This window comes from Gymnodraco acuticeps, unplaced genomic scaffold (genome assembly GCF_902827175.1).
Source record: "Gymnodraco acuticeps unplaced genomic scaffold, fGymAcu1.1, whole genome shotgun sequence".
In the NCBI taxonomy this organism is placed as follows: Eukaryota; Metazoa; Chordata; class Actinopteri; order Perciformes; family Bathydraconidae; genus Gymnodraco; species Gymnodraco acuticeps.
Genome location: NW_022990358.1, coordinates 1,170,155 through 1,192,135, shown reverse-complemented (window position 1 = coordinate 1,192,135; position 21,981 = coordinate 1,170,155). Strand labels below are relative to the sequence as shown.

Sequence of the window (21,981 nt, the reverse complement as noted above, 5' to 3'; positions counted from 1 at the left end):
GGTAGATGGCGGTAACCCAAGAAACCTGATCCACAGAGTTCTCGGGCACTCTGTCTCAGTTTGCAGCACTCGCTCTGAAGGCAGAGGAGCTGAACAGTTTGAAGGACATAATAGAAAAACGCAAAAACCCAGGAGAGCTCACGGCGGGTCCTCTCGAGCTTTGCGCGCAGCACTCCCGAGCAGGAGACGGAACGCTTTGCCAAAAAGAACAACGGGAAAACTAAAAACACCATGGAAGACAAATCGAATTCGTTCTCCAGCAACAAGGAGGAGAAGGCGGATGGGAATAATGTGTTTCAGAGGCAAGACTCGATACAGAAAAATAACACGGGGAGCCAGAACATGAAGGACCACGGCAACTCAGTGGGCTTCAAGGGGGAGCGGGAAGAGGCCATGGCCGGTTTTGACGATCTGGACGAGGAGGACAGGCAACATGGTTTTATGCAGAGGCAATTTGGGGCCATGATGCAGCCCGGAGTGAATAAGTTCTCCTTGCGTATGTTCGGCAGTCAGAAAGCCGTGGAGAAGGAGCAAGAGAGGGTGCAAACGGCCGGATACTGGATCATTCATCCATATAGCGATTTTAGGTAAGGGCTGGAAAAAACACCTGCTCACCCTCCCTCTTTTTTTCATCCACCCCTCCCGTCACCCGGGGGTCTGCAAGCTATACACTTTCACACATGACGCTCTGTCATCGGCAAAGCCTGCCCCGAAGCGCAAACGCTAATCTGTATTTAGGCAGTCAGGCTCAGGGCTTCACTGAAAAAATGTGCTCAGCGAGTGTCTGCGTTTCATTGCGGCATTTTTATTATAACAGAGAGGGACGCACTGAGGCTACAAAGGTGTATCAGTGAGATGTCCTTGGAAAAAGGATGGTGAATGTCAACACACAGGCGCACCTTCTCCTGATTGTTCCCCCGTATCACCACAGAGTCGGCTCTTCAGTGCGATATGTTCCCGTGTAGAGGTGACAGTACCTGGACACAATGTGACAGTGCCATTGCACCATCACGGTTGTAAACATTTCATTGTAGGCGGAGGTACGAGGCGACGGGCCTGTGTGCAAAAAAAATGCACAGAATGCGGTAAAATCGTGCAGGGAAACGATTAGGGAGAAAATGGCCGTTTTTGGAATTAATCAGTCTAAATTAATCTGGCTAACACTAGATAACACTTATGGATGAGTGATTTGTTTTTAGGGGGGAGTAAATGTAATGGAATGTGTTGCTCATCATGGCACACTTACTTCCTTGTCATTCATGCCACAGTGACATGGTATTTTATGGCTTGTCATTCTCAACATATAGTCCCATTGTTGTGAAGAGTGATTCTGTAAGTGGAAACTACATTTAGCCTGACTCTATTATCACACATTCATGATGAGTATAGTGTTGCAAATGAGTCTTGCCATTGTGAGTTTAGACCAACTGCTTCTAATGCGTGCTCTAATTTGTTTAAAATATATCTGGCAGAGCACAGTCAAATGGTAAACAAATGAGATCATGTACAGCCAGGACTGGTTCTCTACACGCTGCATGTTTACAGTTCACCACTCAACCAATTAAGCATCTCATCTGCGCCGGTGTCCCCTGGCACGGCTTGATGGTGACAATCATCCGCCTTTTCCATTGAAGCTAGTGACACGCAAGGGCACGTTGATCCCGCTGCCTGTAACACGGAGCTGTCCATGGTCCTGAACTCTGAGCAGGCCTGAGTATGCAGTACAATGTTTCTCTAAGCTTTAATGCATGCTCCTGGTTCTAATATAAAGATCTAAACTCTGCAAAACGTCACTTTTATGAGCGCTAAGCTTTGCCTCGCTTTTATTAGTACATTGATCTTAATGCAACAACATCACAATAGCTCTAACTGCCATTTCACTCAAAAATAATGCTAAGTCGGATGCACTGTAGCCCACACAAAGGCACACAGGCATATGCACATGCCCTTGTGCTCGCACAGATGTACGATGATGGTGGGCAAGGATTAGTAGCACAACAGTCAATGAGCTTAGCGGTCTCTGAAAACAATTATGTAAGGACATTGACCTCTCTCTACAAGATGGCTAAAAGGTTACAATTCAGTCATATGGCCCTTTTACAGCTGGCTATAAATTAGTTTTATTAAGTGTATGGCTGATCTACTGAATGCTTTTTTTGTTTAAGAGATAAAGAATTGAGGGGAAAAGTGCCGGGTAAAGGCTCCATTATGGATCATATCACTGTTGTACATATATAATTTATAACCATTGCATTGTCTTATAAATACGATACTTGTTGGGCAATCAATGGCGATTTTTGCAATTTAATCTCTGCTGAAGGAGATTTTCTTTCACTAACTCAGACTGTGAATCCCCCCCTAAGGCTCCTTCCTCATGACATTTTCCAAAGGGCATTTTTTTTATAGGATGTCCTTGTCCTCAAGCTAGTTTAAAGACAACCCCTTTTTGCAAGACAGATTGCCCCGTAGCTTGTACTTTAAGGTTAAATCCTAGTGCTTCAAGAAGCTCAAATACTGGTGCATAAATGATGGAGGTGCAAGGGTACACTTTGTTTGCCAGGTCTCCTTGTAATGTAGCTTTAAAAGTAATCTAATTCTAAACTGTAGGGCTTAACCTAGCCCCTTAATTAATTTACTTTGTTTGTACATATTAAACATTTCCTGGACCTTATTATTTTCTATACTGAGAGATATTTGTATGACCCAAAAGAGAAAACCCTGTAGGTTCTTTAATGAAAACTCTTACGTAAGTACAGTCCATGAATGACACCACTGTTCACACAGGCTTTATATTGCTTTGTGGGAGTGTTTGAAACTCAATATCCAACATATTCTTTGTACACAGTGGCTGCTTAAAGATTAATGGCAGGTTAGTAATATTCATTATTCATAGATTTTTAGAGAGGGCTCATGCATGGCATCATACACCTCAGGTTATTCTAAGGAGAGGCCTTTGTCGTTTGTTGTCTTCTTTCAGGCATTTTTAAAGAGGCCGTCTGTTTGGCCAAGACAGATGTGTGTGTTTTAGACGTTAAGTCATAGTTTATCAAAGTTTGAAAAAAAACTTGGCAATCTGTCAAAGTCATTTAACAATGACATGTTTTTCATCAGTTTGAGAATCCAGTGTAGAACATTGTAGTCGATTCAAACAAATACTACAAGTAATGCCCTCCCAGACATGGAAGGAAAGAGAATGATGTTTGGTTGTAGATCTGTACTCGTATGCTGTGTTTTTAATAACATCATCACTCACAGATGACTTTGACCGGAATGTATTTGATCTGAATCCCATTTTTTACACTCTATACATCACTCTGTACAGGCGTGTCACCTCTTGGAGCACGTTATACTCGTCACATTGCATATTGGATTGGGGCCGAAAGACTGTGCTGAGTAAGATTCTATGGGCTTCCCTCTGTTGCCTGGCAGGAGTGGTCTGACATTGATTATGATGGAGCACTTGTTGTAGGGTAGAAGAAATGAGCTGGCTTGATTTTGACCATTTTGTTAGCTCTTTGATGAACAGAGGCGGTACATTACTCTGTTCTGAGCTCAATGGGTTGTCTTTTTTGGGTTCTACAGCTCCATGCTCCTGTATTAGATAAGCCCACCTGGCTATAAAATGTCTGGCTTTTTGATTTTCTGTGATATATTTGTGGGTAAGAAATACTTATTTTTTTTAAATAGTCCTTGCAGGGTGCACACATCTGGCAGAGGAACCGATGCTGTGTCTGCAGTGTTGCTTCAAAGCCTATCTAATGTGTTTTGGAACAGTGATCCAGTGATTGCAGCTCCCACTTTAATCAATCAGAACAGCTGCCTGTTGGTGTGTTTGGGAGCATGTTGACAAATTGAGGAAGGATTCGGCATAAGAAATGACTAGCCGTAGTGCAGGGTACATCCTGATGTGAATGCATTGATGGGGAAAAACCTCAGGGAAGATATAGGCTGGAGCTGGAGGCGAGTATATGAGGAGAGCTCCATGTGGAGTTGAAGCGTCAATGGAGCTGCAGAACCTGAAGCAGGAGTGTGGCTGATAACCAAGTGCATCACTGGAGTAGGAGCTGCATTTACAGCTGTGCGCACATCCTCTTAGCTACTAGTTAAACTGGGACTGGGTGCTTTTTCCGAGTGGAGGCAATGAAGCAAGCTTTTAAGTCGATGATGTAGCAAGAGCAGGGCGCAGTCTTCGAGCTGTCGTTGGAGCTGACTGCATTGGCACACTTCGTGACTGGCTCTTTAAAGAGAGAGGGGACAACTCACTTTGCATTCAAATACCTGAAATACCCTTTGTTTTTCAAGGGTTGAGTGAACTCTGCTACATGCTCCTCTCTAATTCAGCAACATGTTTTGCTGCCTTCTGTTTTATAGTTTCAAATTCAAGAAGTGAAACACAATCTTTTATTCATTAGATAAGTGGGTGTGTGTTAGAGGTCACGTACAGTGGAAATGCCACCTACACAAGTCATGAGAGGAACAGAAATATCCTGGAGATGTGGGCACTGTGTGGGCTTTTGTTTATGTTAATGAGTGGAAAACATCATGCATTTACTTGAAATATTACAGTTTAACAGATGCTCATATTGTATTCCTGAGTGGTATAAGTATATTTCGTTTTTTACCCTTTAAATCCACATATAACAAACAAAACCCTTACATATTTTGTCGACTCGTGTCCTCAATTACATCAATGACTTTATTCTAGTTAATGAACTTGTATTTCAAACTTAGTTTCTTTTTAACTTTCTATCTGTTCTAACATTTCTCTTTTTTAATCTTAGACCAATTAAGCTATCCTAAGCTATTTCAGTTTTCCTCAGATCCATAGATTCCTAAAATAAAATAATTGTTTCATCTTTATTTTTTGTTCTTGTTCCCCTCCGATACGAATATGTTTTCATTGTGAATTGTTTTAAAGCAATTTAAAAGATGACTCATTGCAGATGTCATCACTGAAGCCTCATTTTAAACATATAGATGTTAATAAAAAGAATAACCCGTGACGCATACTGCTCTGTGTCCTTGCATGTTGGATGGAGGCAATAGACTGAATATTATACAATAGTGTCTTTAAGTATTCAACATGGCATGATAAAGGGTTTGTTTTTATATTCGCTTAGTCTATGCTCATTGAGATTGTTTCATACGTACCTACCATAAATACTTGAGGAATAAACAGCATAACATAATCCAAAGTGCATCATGTATTGTGCGTAGTTGTATCACCTAACGTATAGATTCAAGGCTCACCGTATGAAGAGTCCAATCCCTACGTCTATAGTTCAATGCCTGCTGGTGTAAAAATACCTATAGTGGATATTAAGAACCACCTGGATGACCCCCGTTTAGTTGGAGTGAAGACAATTATCGGACACATGATCTGTGGGTATTTATAAAGCCAAGGCCCTGTCTTAATTCGTTCAAACAGATCCATTACTGGGTGGCCAGCCAGACAGGCAGCCTGCCTGCCAGCCAGCCAGCCAGCCAGTCCATTTCCATCTTCAACAGCAGCAACGTACGGGCAGGCAGGCAGGCAGAGCAGAGGCAGGCAGCGATGGCGTCAGTGGAGAGTTTTTAGCACAAGATAGGATTCCTGAAAGCATCTATTTTCATTCACGGTTGCTCTGCCTTTATCGAGGCCCAGGACACTTCGTGAGAAGAGCAGGGTGCTGATGAATCACTTCTCTGTTCATCACAAGACAGAGGGCAGGGACATTATCACAGCAAGGAGGACCAAAGGGTCTCCTACTAAAGTCCTTAATACAAGGAAAGGGCCAGCAGCACATTTCATGCCCTTGAATAATAGTTGTACTACTTTCAGTAACTTTGGGACTATGAATAATAAAGATATTTAGGTAACAATATAAGCATATGGAGCTCTCAAAGCACGAGCTAATGCTACCTAATTCTCTTGTGAGGACAGCATTAGGCAAGACCTTAGAGCCTCTTCAAGTCCACAAACGATGGTGTTGAACAATTCCTCAGTGATTGTTAAGACCCATAGTCTACTCTAAATGTTAGATGGCAAACTGATAGTAAAAGTTCTAAAGTCAGACTATAAAACCACCGTCATGTTAGGCCACGTTAGCTGCAATATCTCAGCATATATCGGATGAATTGTCGTGTAAGGTTGTAAAGCAATTGAAGTTCCCCAGAGGATGAATCCTGCTAACAACCTGTTGATGTCTTGCCAACTATTATATGGATTATAATTCATTGTAATGACTTTGGCAATGCTGCTATAATCATGTCAAATGTTGTATCTGTCCAATATTTTGGTTTGTGACCAAATACCGGAAAACATTTCCATCATCCTTAACTGTACTTTATGTTTAGTGCTTATTAGACGTAGTTGAGTTAGCATGCTGATGTTAGCAATTGACTTCAAAGCGCTGCTCTCTTTAAGTTCTACCTAGACTCTATTACATCACTTTTTTTCTAGGTGTATTCTTACCCTTATAGCCTTAAGGTAGGAATATGCAACAGTTGGACGGCTTTCTACTCTTAGACAAACTCTTAGACGTGTAACCACATTATTTGGATTGAAATGCACATGTGAACACCGTCTGTCTGCCTACAACATGTTTTCATCTTTGCTTTACTAACGTATGCCTGTCTCTTTGCAGGTTCTACTGGGACTTGATAATGCTCATCATGATGATGGGGAATCTAATCATCATTCCTGTGGGAATAACCTTCTTCTCAGAGCAGACCACCACCACCTGGCTGGTCTTCAATGTGGCCTCGGACACCATCTTCCTGGTGGACCTGGTCATGAACTTCAGAACGGGGATCGTCAACGAGGAGAGCTCCGAGATCATACTCGACCCCAAGATCATCAAGATGAATTACCTGAAAAGCTGGTTTGTTGTGGACTTCCTCTCCTCCATTCCAGTGGATTATATCTTTTTAATAGTGGAGAAAGGCTTTGACTCGGAGGTTTATAAAACAGCCCGTGCCCTGCGAATCGTCCGCTTCACCAAGATCCTCAGTCTTCTGCGTCTGTTGAGACTGTCCCGACTCATCAGATACATACATCAGTGGGAGGAGGTATGTATATGTGTGTTTGTCTGTACACCTCAGAGTAGGAGATTTAAATACATGTAGAGTAGGACAACAATGCAGAGTTATGGTTGTTTAGATTTCTCTGCTGCATGGTGGTTCTCCGTGTGGGTTCTTCTCCCCGGCAACAACCTTGAAAGGTTAACCCACGGATATAATTGTGCAGGTTTAACGCTAATAGGTGCTGTCAATCACCACTGGTCAGAAGGCTTATCTGTTGATAAAAAGTAATAATGTCAGTTTCAGCTCATTGATGGGTGAAATTAATTCAGAATCCGAAATCAAAAGTAATTGCCTCCTTTTCTTTCAGGAAAAAATGCATTATAGAGTGGGTTATATGGATTTAGGGTATAATATAATGTACGCAGGAGTATAACGACGTGACTTTATAAAGGTAAGATAGATATTAAAGGCTAAATGAACTACTTGTGAATGTTTTGTTGGTGTGGCTGTACGAGATGGTGGATTTTGTGTCATCCTCAAGGTTAAACCCCAGCGGACATTACAGAGACTGATACATTATTACCCTCCATCGAGTCATTGCACTCTCTGACTCAGACTGCTTAACCGGGCTCTAGCCTTCCCGCGGTAACGATTTCATTACACACTGAAGGATTCCTCCCCTTATCCTGACTGTTCCATTCCAGCAGCTAGATACATTTTCACATCGTGACCGGGAAAAAAAAGCGCTGGCATCACGTTTGATTTAAAATGTAGTTTGAACTAAATGTAACCATAAATCTATTTAATAAGCTGGCTGCTCTTTTCTCCCCTCATCCTCAACGTCCTTGCCCTCACAGCTCCCTGTCCGCCCCTCACTGTCTGTCTCCCCTGTTGTTATAGCTGCTGTTATCCATGCTATTTGTTACAAGCAAATGGTGTCGTTGCCAGGGCTCAACCTGAGGTTGCATTCATTGGAGTGGACACACTGTATTGTGCAAGGATATATCAGTAACAAAAATGGTTTATTTACTGTATGAAGATGAAGCCATAAGCATTTATCTATAGTCATGAAGAGTATCTGGCCCGAGTTTGGCGTTAATAGTACAATTGTGCAGCGTTCCCATTTCCAAGCCCCCATAGTATGGATCAATGAACATTTCTGGAGCAGGAAAAGATCATCTTTGTGCTCGACTACCAATGAGGCAGCACACTTTTATACTGTTTATCGCTTATATTTCTCTGTCAGTTTAAAACTATCTTCTATTACCCTTAGTGCATCATGTGGCATTTGACAAACAAAAGCATTATGCATGCTTCAGCAGAGCATTATTCAACCGCCAGTCCAAATGTGGATTTACTGTATATATATACGCACAACGAAACAGACACACAAACCATATTCTGAAAGAGAGCACCATATGGATCTCAGTTGCTTGGTGTTATTGCACACAATGTGGGAAGTTGATTATTAATTTCAGATCGGGGCTGTAATGTATATAATACCGCTGTGCAGTTTGCAGAGATGTATGCAGTGGGAGGATGAGATGGTATGGGCCAGGTTAGAAACACAAATAGACGGTGCCCAAGGTTAATGAAAATCTGCAGTGAGCATACATTGAGGCAGGCAGTGCAGTATAGAGATGTGTCATAATGCTTGATACAACAGCAGAGCTCACTCCCTGCACTTCGTCTCACTAATGCTCAGTCATTCCTCTTTGTTTCCAATTGTCTCTCAGCACCATACCTTCCATTTAACCTTTGAAAATTCAGTATAGAAATGAAATAGTTATTTTGGCGTTTAACAGACACATCGAATAATTACACAACAGCGAATCAGACACATCCAAAGGAGGCGTGAGGGGAAAGAAAAGGCACTCGTGGAAACATTCCAAGCTGTCGTAACATGTTAGATGTAGGATGCAGGATTAGAGCTTTAACGGAGGGGCAAATGCAGTCCCCTGCTGCCATAGTGGGTTCCAAGCAGTAAACAATCATTACAACATCCCCGGGATGGACTCGATTAGTTATTCAGACAGCGAATCTCAACCATAAATCATCTTGCAGCCCTGCACGTCCGTCATTCCTTCATCTGTCGTGTGCCTCCCCGCCCCCCCCTTTTCACTTTGTCACCATCTCTTCCTTCCATCTGCGAAGTAAAGAGGGTTGTTATTTCATCAGCGCTGGACCCAGAACTAGGCTAAGTCAGATTTGTTGATTCGCCAACACACCATTTTTTTTGTGGTGACTTCATCTTCTTCCACTCTCAGGCCTTATACTCCAACTTATTCACTTGTACAGGAGCCACGTTTTCCTGCTTGATTGATACCAACTTATACATGTTTGAAAGATTTTAAAGATGAACCGTAACTAATTCGATAGTAAAAACATGCTTGTGCCAAATGGGAACATACTGCTATGAAGTGGCTGCTGGGTATTATATAAAAACAGCTGAAAATAATAGTATTAGTGCCCACAGAGGAACTGATGCATCTTATTTACATCTTATTCCCATTGTCACTCATTAGTAGAAGTAGATTAGTCCATCTGGCTGTGCCAATAGCAATGATGGCCAAAAGTAACCTACAGAATAGTTTCAATAAGCATTATTACCACCTCTTATTTTATTTAAAGGCCACTAGCAAGACCAGTTTTTGTTATAAAGGCTCTTACCCCAGCTTTTTTTCATTATGAACAATTATGGTAATTATCATATACATACAAAAATCCTTCATCAATTATCCAGTAGAATGCATCACAGCATTTACAGCTGCAGTTCATTTCAAATGACCTGTTTTGTGTGCTACTATTTCTATATATGTGCAGGGTTCTTTCTTTGTTTGTTCAATCATTTATTCATTTGTTTGCTCACACATAATTATTGCAATGCACGGGGCTTAGGGAAATTGCAGCAAACAGTGTGAAGGTCACGCAGGGCAGTAAATATACGCTCTGTATTCAAACACCACAATTTAAACAAGCACTGAACCAAATGGAGGCTGGAGCACGTTTCTACATCTACAAAGAAACGTAGTGACTTTTTCCTTATATTCTTGGGAACATGTGAGTGCCTAAATTAAATATTTGAAGTCTTTCTAAGTGGTGCCGACATGTTTCCACTGTACAGTTGGTGTAGCTTGACTCAAAGACATGTACAACCGGCATGTTACACAGAAAGTGTTTTAGGCACTTTGTAGTGATGCCAGAAAGGGCAACAAGGACTCTTCTGCCAAGGGAAATGCTTTTTCGAGGGCATGTTCTTTAGCCTTTTAGATATGATCTTGAGCAATTCAACTACCAATTAAACTTTTTCCTTACAAAAGTGTTTTGTAAATATTAGAATATGTTGCACAAAGTCATTTTAACCATGGTTCAATGTAACCTGAGAAGTGTTGCTTGTACTAATGGAATATCACTTGATTCTGGAGTTACCCTCACTTCTACTTTAGCATCTTTCAGCTCTTTGTTTTGGTTTTGAAGCCGCACATGTACAGTTTTTATTATCAATGATCAATCATTGGCTCTTTTACAGCATAACATCATCTAATGAAACTTCTTTATACTCCCTATATAGCACCAAACAGCAAACAGGCGAGGTTAGCAGGTGAACATGTAGCATTTATCAGCTACAACTCAAGATATCTGCCTCAAGACTCGGGAAACCGAGTGAAAAAAGAGAGTATATATTTAACTTCTATTCATCATGTATCCAGAAACTCCGAATAAAAAGAGTTCACATACATACAGTACATAAATAAATCCCTTATTAATAAGTTCCCATCTTAGAGGCCTACAGAAGACTTATTTTTAATCACTAGGGATTTAATAATTAAATCAAATAATGAAGCAGTTTTTATAATGGTCATTTTTTGCCCTTTCATCTTTAATTTCGCCGGCATTTTGAGATGTTTCAAGGGCACTTTTGCCCCCTGCTCCTATTCATTTCCAACCCTTCTTCCATCCATCCATCTTCTCCCGCTTATCCGTGGTCGGGTCGCGGGGGTAGCAGTTCCAGCAGAGAGCCCCAAACTTTCTTTTCCCTGGCGACATCAACCAGCTCTGACTGGGGGGTCCCAAGGCGCTCCCAGGCCAGCGAAGAGATATAAATGAGATATAATCCCATTCAACCCTTCTTATGTTTTAGCTAATTATCCCAACGACCTTAAAGTCACAGTTCTTTCCCCCCACTTCTGCTGCTACCTTTAGATATACATGAGCTAACGTTGGACATATTCCAGGATTTACATGTAGATACCAGTCTAATTTTGGGTAATTGTATTTAATTAAAACATGCAAAAACAAACCAAAGGGGTAGCATTTTCAAACTGCGGTAGAGAATCCCCACAGGTCCCAGTGCCACATCTGGCTCATCACAGCCACCAGGCCTCCCGCCAAATCCCAGCGCGAGCACAGGGGCTCAGGTTGGACGTGTGGCAGCAAACCAGCCCCCCCGAGGGTTGTTGCCCAACACAGACTTTTTCTGTTACTCAACAATAGTGTATACTCATCAGGAGTCTTGGTCTGTACAACACTGCATTTTGCTTACTGAAGATCAGGGATATTAGGGACTATTCATTCATCATCAAACCTGTACGTACTGAAAAAAGGAACATCGTTTTTTGTGGAAAATAAGTGCCACTCTTCTGTATAATCAGTTGCTTCTCATCAAGTCTTTTCTCTGAAGAAGAGTCATCAATGCTTCCCTGTGTGATGCTTCGTTGAAACTGCACAACCAGAGAGCTAACATCATTCTGGGATTGTACTGTTGGTCTGTTGTGACAAATGACTGATATATAGCAATATATTACAATGCATGCTTTATTCATAAACTAGCTGTAAGATCATGAGATATTCTCTCATCATTCTGAGGGAGATTCTGTCGTCTTTAACTAGGAAAGTGTTGTTCTTTGTGGCAGCTGATGCCTTACATTTGAATGATGGCACACACGTGTGTTTATTTGTTTGTGTGGGTTATTAAAATCGCACAGACTCTGCTCTATAACACACTGCAATCCTCGTTCACTCAATAATTAACAGAACATGCATAGATGCTTTTGACATATTTTGCCCCCAGTTTGGGGCTTGTTTTCCCCTTTAGTTAAACAGGTCGAGGTGTATCACATTACATGTTGACCGGTCATGTTGCTGAGTCAACTGTATTTTGATACTGTTATAACACACTGTCAGACATGGTGAGCTACACAATGGTTGCCTACTGCTTCAATTAGTGTAAACAAACTGCAGTAGCAGGACTTTTGGTTACAAGCTTCACTTTCCACCCTGCTTTATTCTAACTCTTACCCAACGTGCAAACGCCACTTCATTGATAAAACATACTGTAATTACTAAGGGCTGCACTTATTTTCTTTGCATGTCTGCGTCATCCTCTCATGCCATCATGTCATCACCATGGAATAAATATGCCCTAAAGCACCTGCCAATCATAAGCACAGTATGCAGCCTTGTGGAGTCTTCCCTGAATCCCTGATGTTGATTTGTGTCATGATCTCATGCATGCAATAAGAGCAGTATTAGATGTGCGTGACGCACGCTGCAGCTGCCTGTAGCAAGAGGCCGCTATGCTAACCTCCTATATAAGATAAGATAAGATGGACTTTTATTAGTCCCTCTTGGGGAAATTGTTTCTCTGCATTTGACCCATCCTAGTGTTAGGAGCAGTGTGCTGCCATTTTGAACGGCGCCCGGGGAGCAGTGTGGGGAACGGTGCCTTGCTCAGGGACACCTCGGTAGCACTTGGTCTTGCCGGGACTTGAACTGGTGACCTTCCAGTTGCCAAGCCAAGTCCCTATCGAACTAAAGTGCAAAAGTGACATCATGTGAGAGTCACTTCTCAAATTCAGATTGTTCTATTAACTCCTGCCTGGAAAATATACTAGTTGATGATTTGTATTTTCGTGCTGCCTTATTTTATTTCCGAGAGAGCATTAGTTTCCAATAGAGCGATCTTAAGAGTATGATGCAAAGGTCTGTTTCTTTATCGTGTCTGCAGCGAGACTCCGTTGATTCACAGCTCAGTGAGTAAATGTATCTAAAAGGGGAGAAGATGTGAGTGAACTGACCTGGGTATCTAGTTCACTGTGTGGGAGAGGAACATGAGTCCTTAAATACATCACGCTAAATAAATGAGGTCTCCACTGAAATAACCCATGTTATTGTGTGAAAGTCAACTCTTCCATCTTTAGACTCAGTATGTCAACACGCTGACAGTGGAGGTGTGAAAGTCTGCACCTCTTCACTGTGTCTTATGGTCTTTTTTAATACAGCAGGCTGAAATAAAGCCAGGACAGAAATACAAAGGTGTTTCTTGAAATACATTGTTGTAAAAATTGCTTTTCTTTACCTTATGTATACAGCTCTTGTTGTAATCTACAATGCAGATCAGATACATTTATGAAAGCAAACAGACATTTCACATCAAAGCTCAAGACAGGAATAGGTTGAAAAAGAGCTGCATTTTCTGTGTATAAATTACGTATTTGACAAACACACATGTGATGTTTTTGAGTAAGGGTTTATATTTATATAGATACAATTAACTGACAGAAAGCAGACGCATTGTAAGATGAAAAGGGAGATTACTGCGGAGGGGGCAATGCGTGCTAGTACACTTGCACCTCAGCAATAGAGTGTGGTGTCAAAGGAGATTAGTCATCTTGGTTTATAGACTCCTGTGGACCTGATTCACCTGTCCCTTAACGGGCCACGCCAAATCCTTTGTGCCTTGAGGCCTACGCCCTGGTCCCATGCAGGGCCACAGGTGCATAAACACACACACACACACACACACACACACACACACACACACACACACACACACACACACACACACACACACACACACACACACACACACACACATACACACACACACACACACACACACACACACACACACACACACACACACACACACACACACACACACACACACACACACACAGACATACACTCACAGAATGTGTGCTGAATCATGCATCAGATCTAAAGACAGATGGAAGTAGATAGAAAGGGCATACGGAGAGAGGAGGGCAGTATGTGTTACATTTATCTGTGTGTGTGTCAGCAACACTGATTCCTGTCCTAGGTTCCCCTGATTGATTTTCTATTCCGTTGAGCCTCTTTCTCTCTGTCCTTACTTCAATTACAAGCTGTAATTACAAAGGTTTTCAAAATATGACCCGGTAGTGTTTTTTGTCGGTTTGCGCATCGACCGCTGCTTTGTTTAAGCTGCACCTACCCTCGATTTATCACTGTGACCACAGCAATACATTACGCAAAGACACCATGGATCTTTATGTCTACAATGCATTATCCCAGAGAACAACACATGGCATTTATTGGAGGAGAAACTAGCCTCATTACCATGTTCTCTCAAATGGCATTTAGTTGTAGGACACATACAGTATTTAGGAGCAGGGATGAGCCGCTGGCTGATGACTGTATACAACTGTTTCCTGTTCTGTTCTGTTCTGTTCTGTGATGTGATGTGATGTGATGTGCGAGGCTGAGGATTGTTGTGGGACTGTGTCATGTCTATGTGTTGTGTGCATCCCGATATTTCATACCCTGTAGCGTAGACATGGCATCTTGCTAGCAAAGACCATCTTTTTCCTTCCTGAAATATACTGTGAATACCAACCCTGGACAAATAATGTAAATAATGAAACACATGTAGTGTTTCTGGAGCACAAATATGATCAGATAATCCTCGTTTTAAAGGTCTCCTATTATACTCTTTTTCATCAATATATTATAGGTCTCGGATACAAAACAAGTCTCTGAAGTGTTTTCCTCGAAACACCAAACAGATCATTGTAGCATTACCCATAATCCCCTCTGTTTCAGCCCTGTTTCAAAAGTGCTGATTCTCTGTCTGTCACTTCAGATGAAAATAAGGAGCCCCTCCCCACGCCCCTCTGAGAGAGATTTGATTAAAAAGAACACAATGGTGCTCTAGGAGGAGATTCAGGTGATAAGGTGGGGGGGGGGTTACCTTGGTTGGTGATTGGCTAATGGTTACACAAGCCAAAAAAAATGTATGACATCATAAAGTGGCCAAAATCTGATCAGCTCATTTTCAGACAGGTTTTTATAGAAATGGATCAGGATAAAAAGAGCGAAAATCTTTTTTCCTGGGGACACATGTTGATGTAGAAAAGACATGAACAAGTGCATTTTACACTATGATTTTACATAATGGGTGACCTTTAAGAATGTAGGAATGCGCACACACTGGAAGAGATTTATACTACCTCTGCTAGAAAAGTTGTAGAACCCTGGGTGTGTTTCGGCTTCAGAGCAGGTGTTAGTTAGCCTAGATTCTGTGTTGCACGAGGCACACGTAGTCAAGATGGCACAGCTGGTTGTTTATATTTAATGTGCCCCAACAAGATAAACTTGGGACTTTGGACATTGTTTTGTAAATCACACAGAGGTCTGGTTTGTCATTGGGCAAAAGGAGGCAGTAGCCTGTGCGTCATGGGTGGAGTTTTTTTATGCAAACGCACATTTGAAAAGCAAATCCAAGTCAGCTTTAGAGTTGAACAAAAACAAACTAGTTCAAAGGTTTGTGTAGGATTCTTATTAAGGTCCAAATGTTGCAGCTGGGATCAACTTGATCCAATGCTCAATGACATTTTGATGAGAAATGTGTAATTTGGATTTGGTTACGCACGAGTCTGGGGAGACATCAATCACTTCAGGGCCACCTCCATCCTGCGTGCAGCTGCAACCTGAGCTTCTGTCGGAGCGTGGCTCTGTCTGGGTCACCTGCCTCTGCTTTGGTGCTTCTCCACCGTTTGAAGTGACTTTGTTTATTTTTTCTTTTGTTCTGTATTTCACATAATATCCCTCCATCGGATTCAAATGTCTTTAACCCTTAAATGGGTAAGCACATATATTGGAATATTCATTGTTTTTCTAATGTATTTATAGGCACTTCAAAATATGACCTCTTTTTTCCAACTCACACTGTATCTCGTGAGATGCATTGCACATTTTCTACTATAAAATCTATATTACACCCATATTACACCACTGTTGCACACTATCTTACCCATGTTACACTTGGACAAAGCCTTTTAAAGGAATGTGTGTCCCAGGATACAGAAGCCATTAAAGGTTTACGGATCCGTTTCCATTTTACAAATCTCATAATCTAATATAGATTATCATTTTATAAAATGGATGCAAAATATGTGTTGCAGGTGTTTTTTTCAGCTCAATACTTTATGAGTAAATGATTGTTATTTTCTGATCCTGATGGTCTGATCCGGTGACTTTTAGTAGCCTAAATGCTAATTCAATAAAAGTTGCAGTGCGTGTTTAACCTGTGCTTTCCTGTCGATAATCTCACCAGAATAGAAACACCTACAAATGTAACTAAACTACAAAGGAAGAATAACAAACCTAAAATAATTAAGCTACAGCTTGTTGTTGTGCTGTGTGGTCCAGATGCCATCGACCAATAGCTCTGATTGGACAAAAACATAGTGCTGTAGAAGCACATTTGCTGTCTAGTGCTACTTAGCAGTTGGCTACGGAATAGTGACCTCACTGTTCCCTCTTCTTCACCCTTACATTTTTCATCAGTGTTCAAGCTCCATAGCGTTGTTTGTTCATGCTTTACCCCATTTGGTTGAGCAACTCTTAAAAACAGCTGCCCCCCCTTTTATGGAAAAAGGGAACATATTAGCATTTTCATGTCAACAAGGAGCATGTCTTACATCTTTCTTAATCAGATTCAGTCAAAGCTCTAAGTTCTGTCTCCAAATCATGTTGTATTCCACCTTACAAACTATGCGTAATGCTGTTGGGGGATACACAAGTGTAGTGTAGCTTTTTGTCGGTCATTTTCATAAACAGACTTGGGATCCCCGTTCATGGTGTTGCAGAGGATGAGCGGCAGGCTGTTGGAGGCGAAGCAGACCTTTGTTGTCTCCAGTGTTGGAGCTGCAGCCTGCAGGTTAAAGACCCCTGTCACATGTTTATGTGTGACAATCCGCCTGTCACATTTGACAAGTTGTCAGTGAGGAGGGGGACCTTTCCTTGTAAAGTGTCATAGCAACAGCATCATTGTAAATTACACTGGAGAGGAACAATTGTTTTCGTCTGTGTTACAATAAATAATAAAATGTAAGGAAATGTGCCCTATATTGTAATTTCTGTTACCGTAGTTGTCACTTAATTATTTGAGCTTCAGAGTGTGCATTGCATATGTTAATGGATTACAAAGGTACAAGTATCTTTCTCCCACAGATATTAATGTAGTACTATATTTAGCAGCACACAATTGTTGGGGCTGCACTTCTTACTTTTAGTGCAGCATTTAACAATTCATCATCTCCAAAACAAACATCCATCTCTATTCCTGTCCATTTCCATCTCGTCACCCTGACACACACACACACACACACACACACACACACACACACACAACACACACACACACACACACACACACACACACACACACACACACACACACACACACACACACACACACACACACACACACACACACACACACACACACACACACACACACACCACACACACACACACACACACCCCCACACACACACACACACACACACACACACATTCATTATCGTATTCATCACATTCACGCACACACAGCTTAATGGACTCCTCTAGTCCAATGTAGTTTCTCAGAAAGAAATGAAGGACACTGCTTTCCTTTCCTCTATTGCTGTCTGTGTTGTTGTCCTCTTTGTTTTAAGACACGGCTCCCTGACGATGAACATAATGTGCCTCGAATGGTGTTCTCCCTCAGCTCACTGAGGGGAAACTCACTCTTGGCCCCACGGGCTGGAAAAACCCGACCTCACCGCCTCAAAGCGAGTGTTTTCCTCCTCATCATCCCCCTGTAGATTTAACCCATTTCCCCACTGCCAAGCCACTCAGTGCTCCTTCTGCTGCTATAGTTGGTCTGGTTAACTGCAGTAGGGAGTATTAAAAGCCTCACCATCTGCTATGATTTGCTCATGTTTTGTTGAATTAGAGACTGGGAGTACTGTATACACAATTTAAATATAAGGTAATTATTGATTATATCAATAGTAATAGTAACCTTAATTCAAATGTAGCGGTTAAATTAATAGCTATTGTGTGGATTGGAGTTGGTGTGCAGGTGATGCTCTTTGTATATCAAATATTGACTGCACCACACATACAACACAAATGTGTATTCTAGATTTCTTCATTTATAGATCAAACAGGAAGACGGAGAGGGAGGCTAGAAGGCATTCAAGTGAGAGGAAATGTAGGTTTAAAATAGGCTGTATTGTCAACTCCCTTTTCTTCTAAGCCTAAAATACCAATATGTAGACATCCCTATGCTCAGTTAGGCCATTTATTTCCATTTTAGGATATGTATTGAAGTATCAGATCTATCTTAATGATATTTCTTGTTTGTTGTAGGATTAAAAATCACTAGTTTTCTTTTTATATACTAGATTAGATAAGCATTTACAACTACATTTGAATGAGTTTGTCATGTGCACAACAGCTCAATGCACAAATAGTTTAAAACAAATAATAAGATCATTAATTAGACATGCGTAACTACACTTTATACTTAATAGAAGTTGGCAGACGCTCTATCATGCTAACCTCTGTGCTGTTGTAGCTTCAATTAAAATAAACCACATGAATCTAAGAAACATGCTATTGGTGCTGTGTCTCCTCAACTAATATTCTGTCCACTGGGAAAATTGAGAAAAATCTGAGTTCATCGTGCTTTTATTAGCAACTGCTGGCTTCACAGGTCACTTTGTATCATAGTGTCACTGTAACCTGATATATGGCATTTGAAATGGTGTATACTCGTCCACTGAGTGCCTCTTGATATCTCTGTCTCTGTTTTTTCATCTTTTATTTTCACTGTCAGGCTGTCTCTCAGCTCGGCCTGTCATTTGATGTAAGATATAAACAGACGTGCATGCACAGTAAAGACGGAGAGACAGACAGGCAGTGACACCGAGAGGCAGACTGACAAAGAGAGAGGGAGAGTTTGTTCAAGCCAAATCTTATGCAATACAAAATAAAATGTGTTAAATCAGAATCAGAAACAGAAACAGGTTTATTACCAGGTAGGTTGACACGTACGCACAATTTGACTTGGTGTCATGGTGCATACATAAAAGTGAAAACAAGAATTAAAAATACAGGTAGAGAACTAGAATAAATATTAAAAATAATACAAAATATAGTCAAATATATAACGGTATTTTCATTGCAATGGAATGGAATAAAAAGGAATAAAATATGGAATAAAAATCGGCAGTAATAAAAAAAACTGTTTTCTAAAAGACAAGGGACCCAGGTTTTGCTATACAAATGACTAAATCAAGTAATACACACACTCAATGTTCTGTAACATAGCCTGGGGGTTTTAGCAGCCGCACAACAGCCAAACAAAACCAACATCTGCTTGGTCTTCTAACAGCTGTGGCTGTTTCTTTACTTTGTTTTCAAACTTAACTTTTTGACATTTATTGACAATAAGGATCATTTTCAGGATTTATATTAGAGTTCTGAATAAGAAAACCATATGGAGCTAAGATGTTGGGTCCGTCCCCGTGGGATATCCCCCTGCGTACACAAGCGTCCTCCTGCATGGTGTGCACAGTACAGTAAGCAGACAGATGACAGATATAGTCTTAGGAGGGGGCTGAAGTGATAAGTGTGGAGATTAGGCTAATCTGGGGTTATTTCTGTCTGCTGGGCTGTTGTTAGTGGTTGCTGTGTGTGTGTAGTAAGAGGTGTGTTGAGACCCTCAGTGTGGGGAGCATTGGTGATCCCTGGCTAGCTGAGAAACTAATCTAAACCAAAAAATCCACAACGTTTGCAATTTATATATATCAATATTCCAATTGCTTATATATAGACTATCAATAATAATAATAATACATTTATTTTGAGGTGCTCAAAGTCGCTTTACAGAGGTAGTTAAAAAAAAGGTCAACAATTAAATATAGTAAAAATCACATTAAAATCGAGCAATAAAACAACAATCACACATTAAAAGCCAGTTTGAAGAGGTGAGATTTTGTAAGTTGTATTCTGCACTATTTCTATTACATTCAATTTTATTGCACTGTTGGAGGAGCCTGTGACCTAAGATGTTCATCGTCATAACTACTGTACACTGTAGCTATGTACAAATGACAATAAAAGCCTTGAACCTTGAAACGCTCTTATGATCTGCGCACTCCTACAGACTGACTGATTCTCCATGATGCCTATAATGATCCCTTGGTTATTTAGAGTAGAGTCGAACAACACCACTCATGGCAGACATCCTGTAATGATGTCTTGTGCAGAATAATTAATTTGTAACTAATGAAGCATTTCGGTTTCTTCTACCCTCACTTCCCAGGAGTTAATGTTGTAGCGGATGGATTAACGCCTCTTCATCTATCTGTCGTAACGGCTGCTGTGATCATGTGGTGAAGCTGTTGTATCCCAACACAACCATTTGTATTGTCTGGTATATGAGCATCACTATAGCAATGAGCTATTATTACATCACAGAGAAGTGTTATTATGGATGTCCGTTTGTGAATACAGCGCAGATTAGATAGCGTATCATGTGTAGTTACTCCTGATGCTACAGCACAGTCAGAGGTATGCGGGACTAGATAATGTGTTGCTGCCTCTCTCCGGGTTATATGATTATAATATCATACCGTCCCCGTATGTTTATTGTATTATTGTTATGTTATACAGAACTTAATGGTTCTAACTCTGAGCCATTATTGTGTTTGCCTCAGTAAACAGAAAGTATCAATTCAATATGGATGACTCACTATTTGTATTTAACTTTGATTTAATTAGGAGATATTATGATTTTTTTCAATAGCTTCCCGGCAAAGACATGCAGCATCTTAATAACAATGTTGCAGACACAAAACACCACACAGTTTTAGAAATAATAACAGATTCAAATAATACAATATCCAAAATCATAATTCAGAAAAATAAAAGTCATTCAAATCAGATACTAATCAATTAAAAACATCCACAGCCAGATATGCCTGTCTCTAAATCATTTACATTTATTTAGTTTTGCATTTTATTTCAACCAAAAGGAGCAATATCCTTAAACACTATTTTTTTTCCTTCCGAATTCACAAATAGATATATTCGTTTTTGGAGAGATTACACACTTTTATTGAAGGATTTATATCCGTAAAAGAGATAGAAGCAGAACAAGGCCCTATAGATAGTCATATGCCAATGGTTCAGTCTATGGGTTTAGTCAGACCATGCAATCTGAGCACGAAAAGAACAACGAGTGAGGTCTGAAATCCTACAAGAGGCCGTCGTTGTTTTCCTGGAAGAGGTCGGAAGGGTCCATATTGCTGATGTTTGCATGAGCACAGCAGGTCACCCTGTGCAATCCAGTCAAATCCCTCCTGGGTTCTAATCTTCCCGACTGCCTTTTTAGCACAACCACACTTCCACTCCTCCATGACATTCACATCAAGACTGCATCTTCTTTCTTTCTCTCTTCCTGCAGAAAGATTTGGAAGAAAAAGTTAACAAATGTCGTGGTCTATACTATTCTGTATTGCCATATTGATAACAAATACAGAACTGTTCTGCAGTATATTGTATGCTTTCAAATGATAGAAATCTAATTATATTAAGTAGTGCAAACAAATCAAAATGTTTATATTTGATCTCCTCAAAGGATGTCAAACGACTCACTTAATGTCAGAGATATTTTGCAAAGAGTACGATTGGAAGATTACTACCACTCTACAAGCTAGACCCCTTAGTTCAGCATAATGTGATAGGGGTTGCTTGTAGTCATGAACAAAATAACACACATTACATTTCAACCTGAAGCTCCACTTGACTTTAGGGAGCTTGATAGTGAGTTTCAGATCAGTGCTTAACTGTCTGACCCTCGTTTTGGTTCACTCTCAT

The 21,981-nt window shown here is 40.7% G+C and overlaps 1 protein-coding gene across 1 annotated transcript in view; it reads left to right on the top strand.

The window, feature by feature from the left end:
* Nucleotides 1–231: 231 nt before the first annotated feature.
* The window catches only part of LOC117551303 (potassium/sodium hyperpolarization-activated cyclic nucleotide-gated channel 1), a 77,822-nt gene continuing 56,072 nt past the window's right edge, over nucleotides 232–21,981 (top strand). Inside the window, exons 1-2 of the mRNA XM_034224131.1 lie at nucleotides 232–587; nucleotides 6,627–7,050. Coding sequence (XP_034080022.1) covers nucleotides 232–587; nucleotides 6,627–7,050 — 780 coding nt within the window. The remainder of the gene's footprint in view (nucleotides 588–6,626; nucleotides 7,051–21,981) is intronic.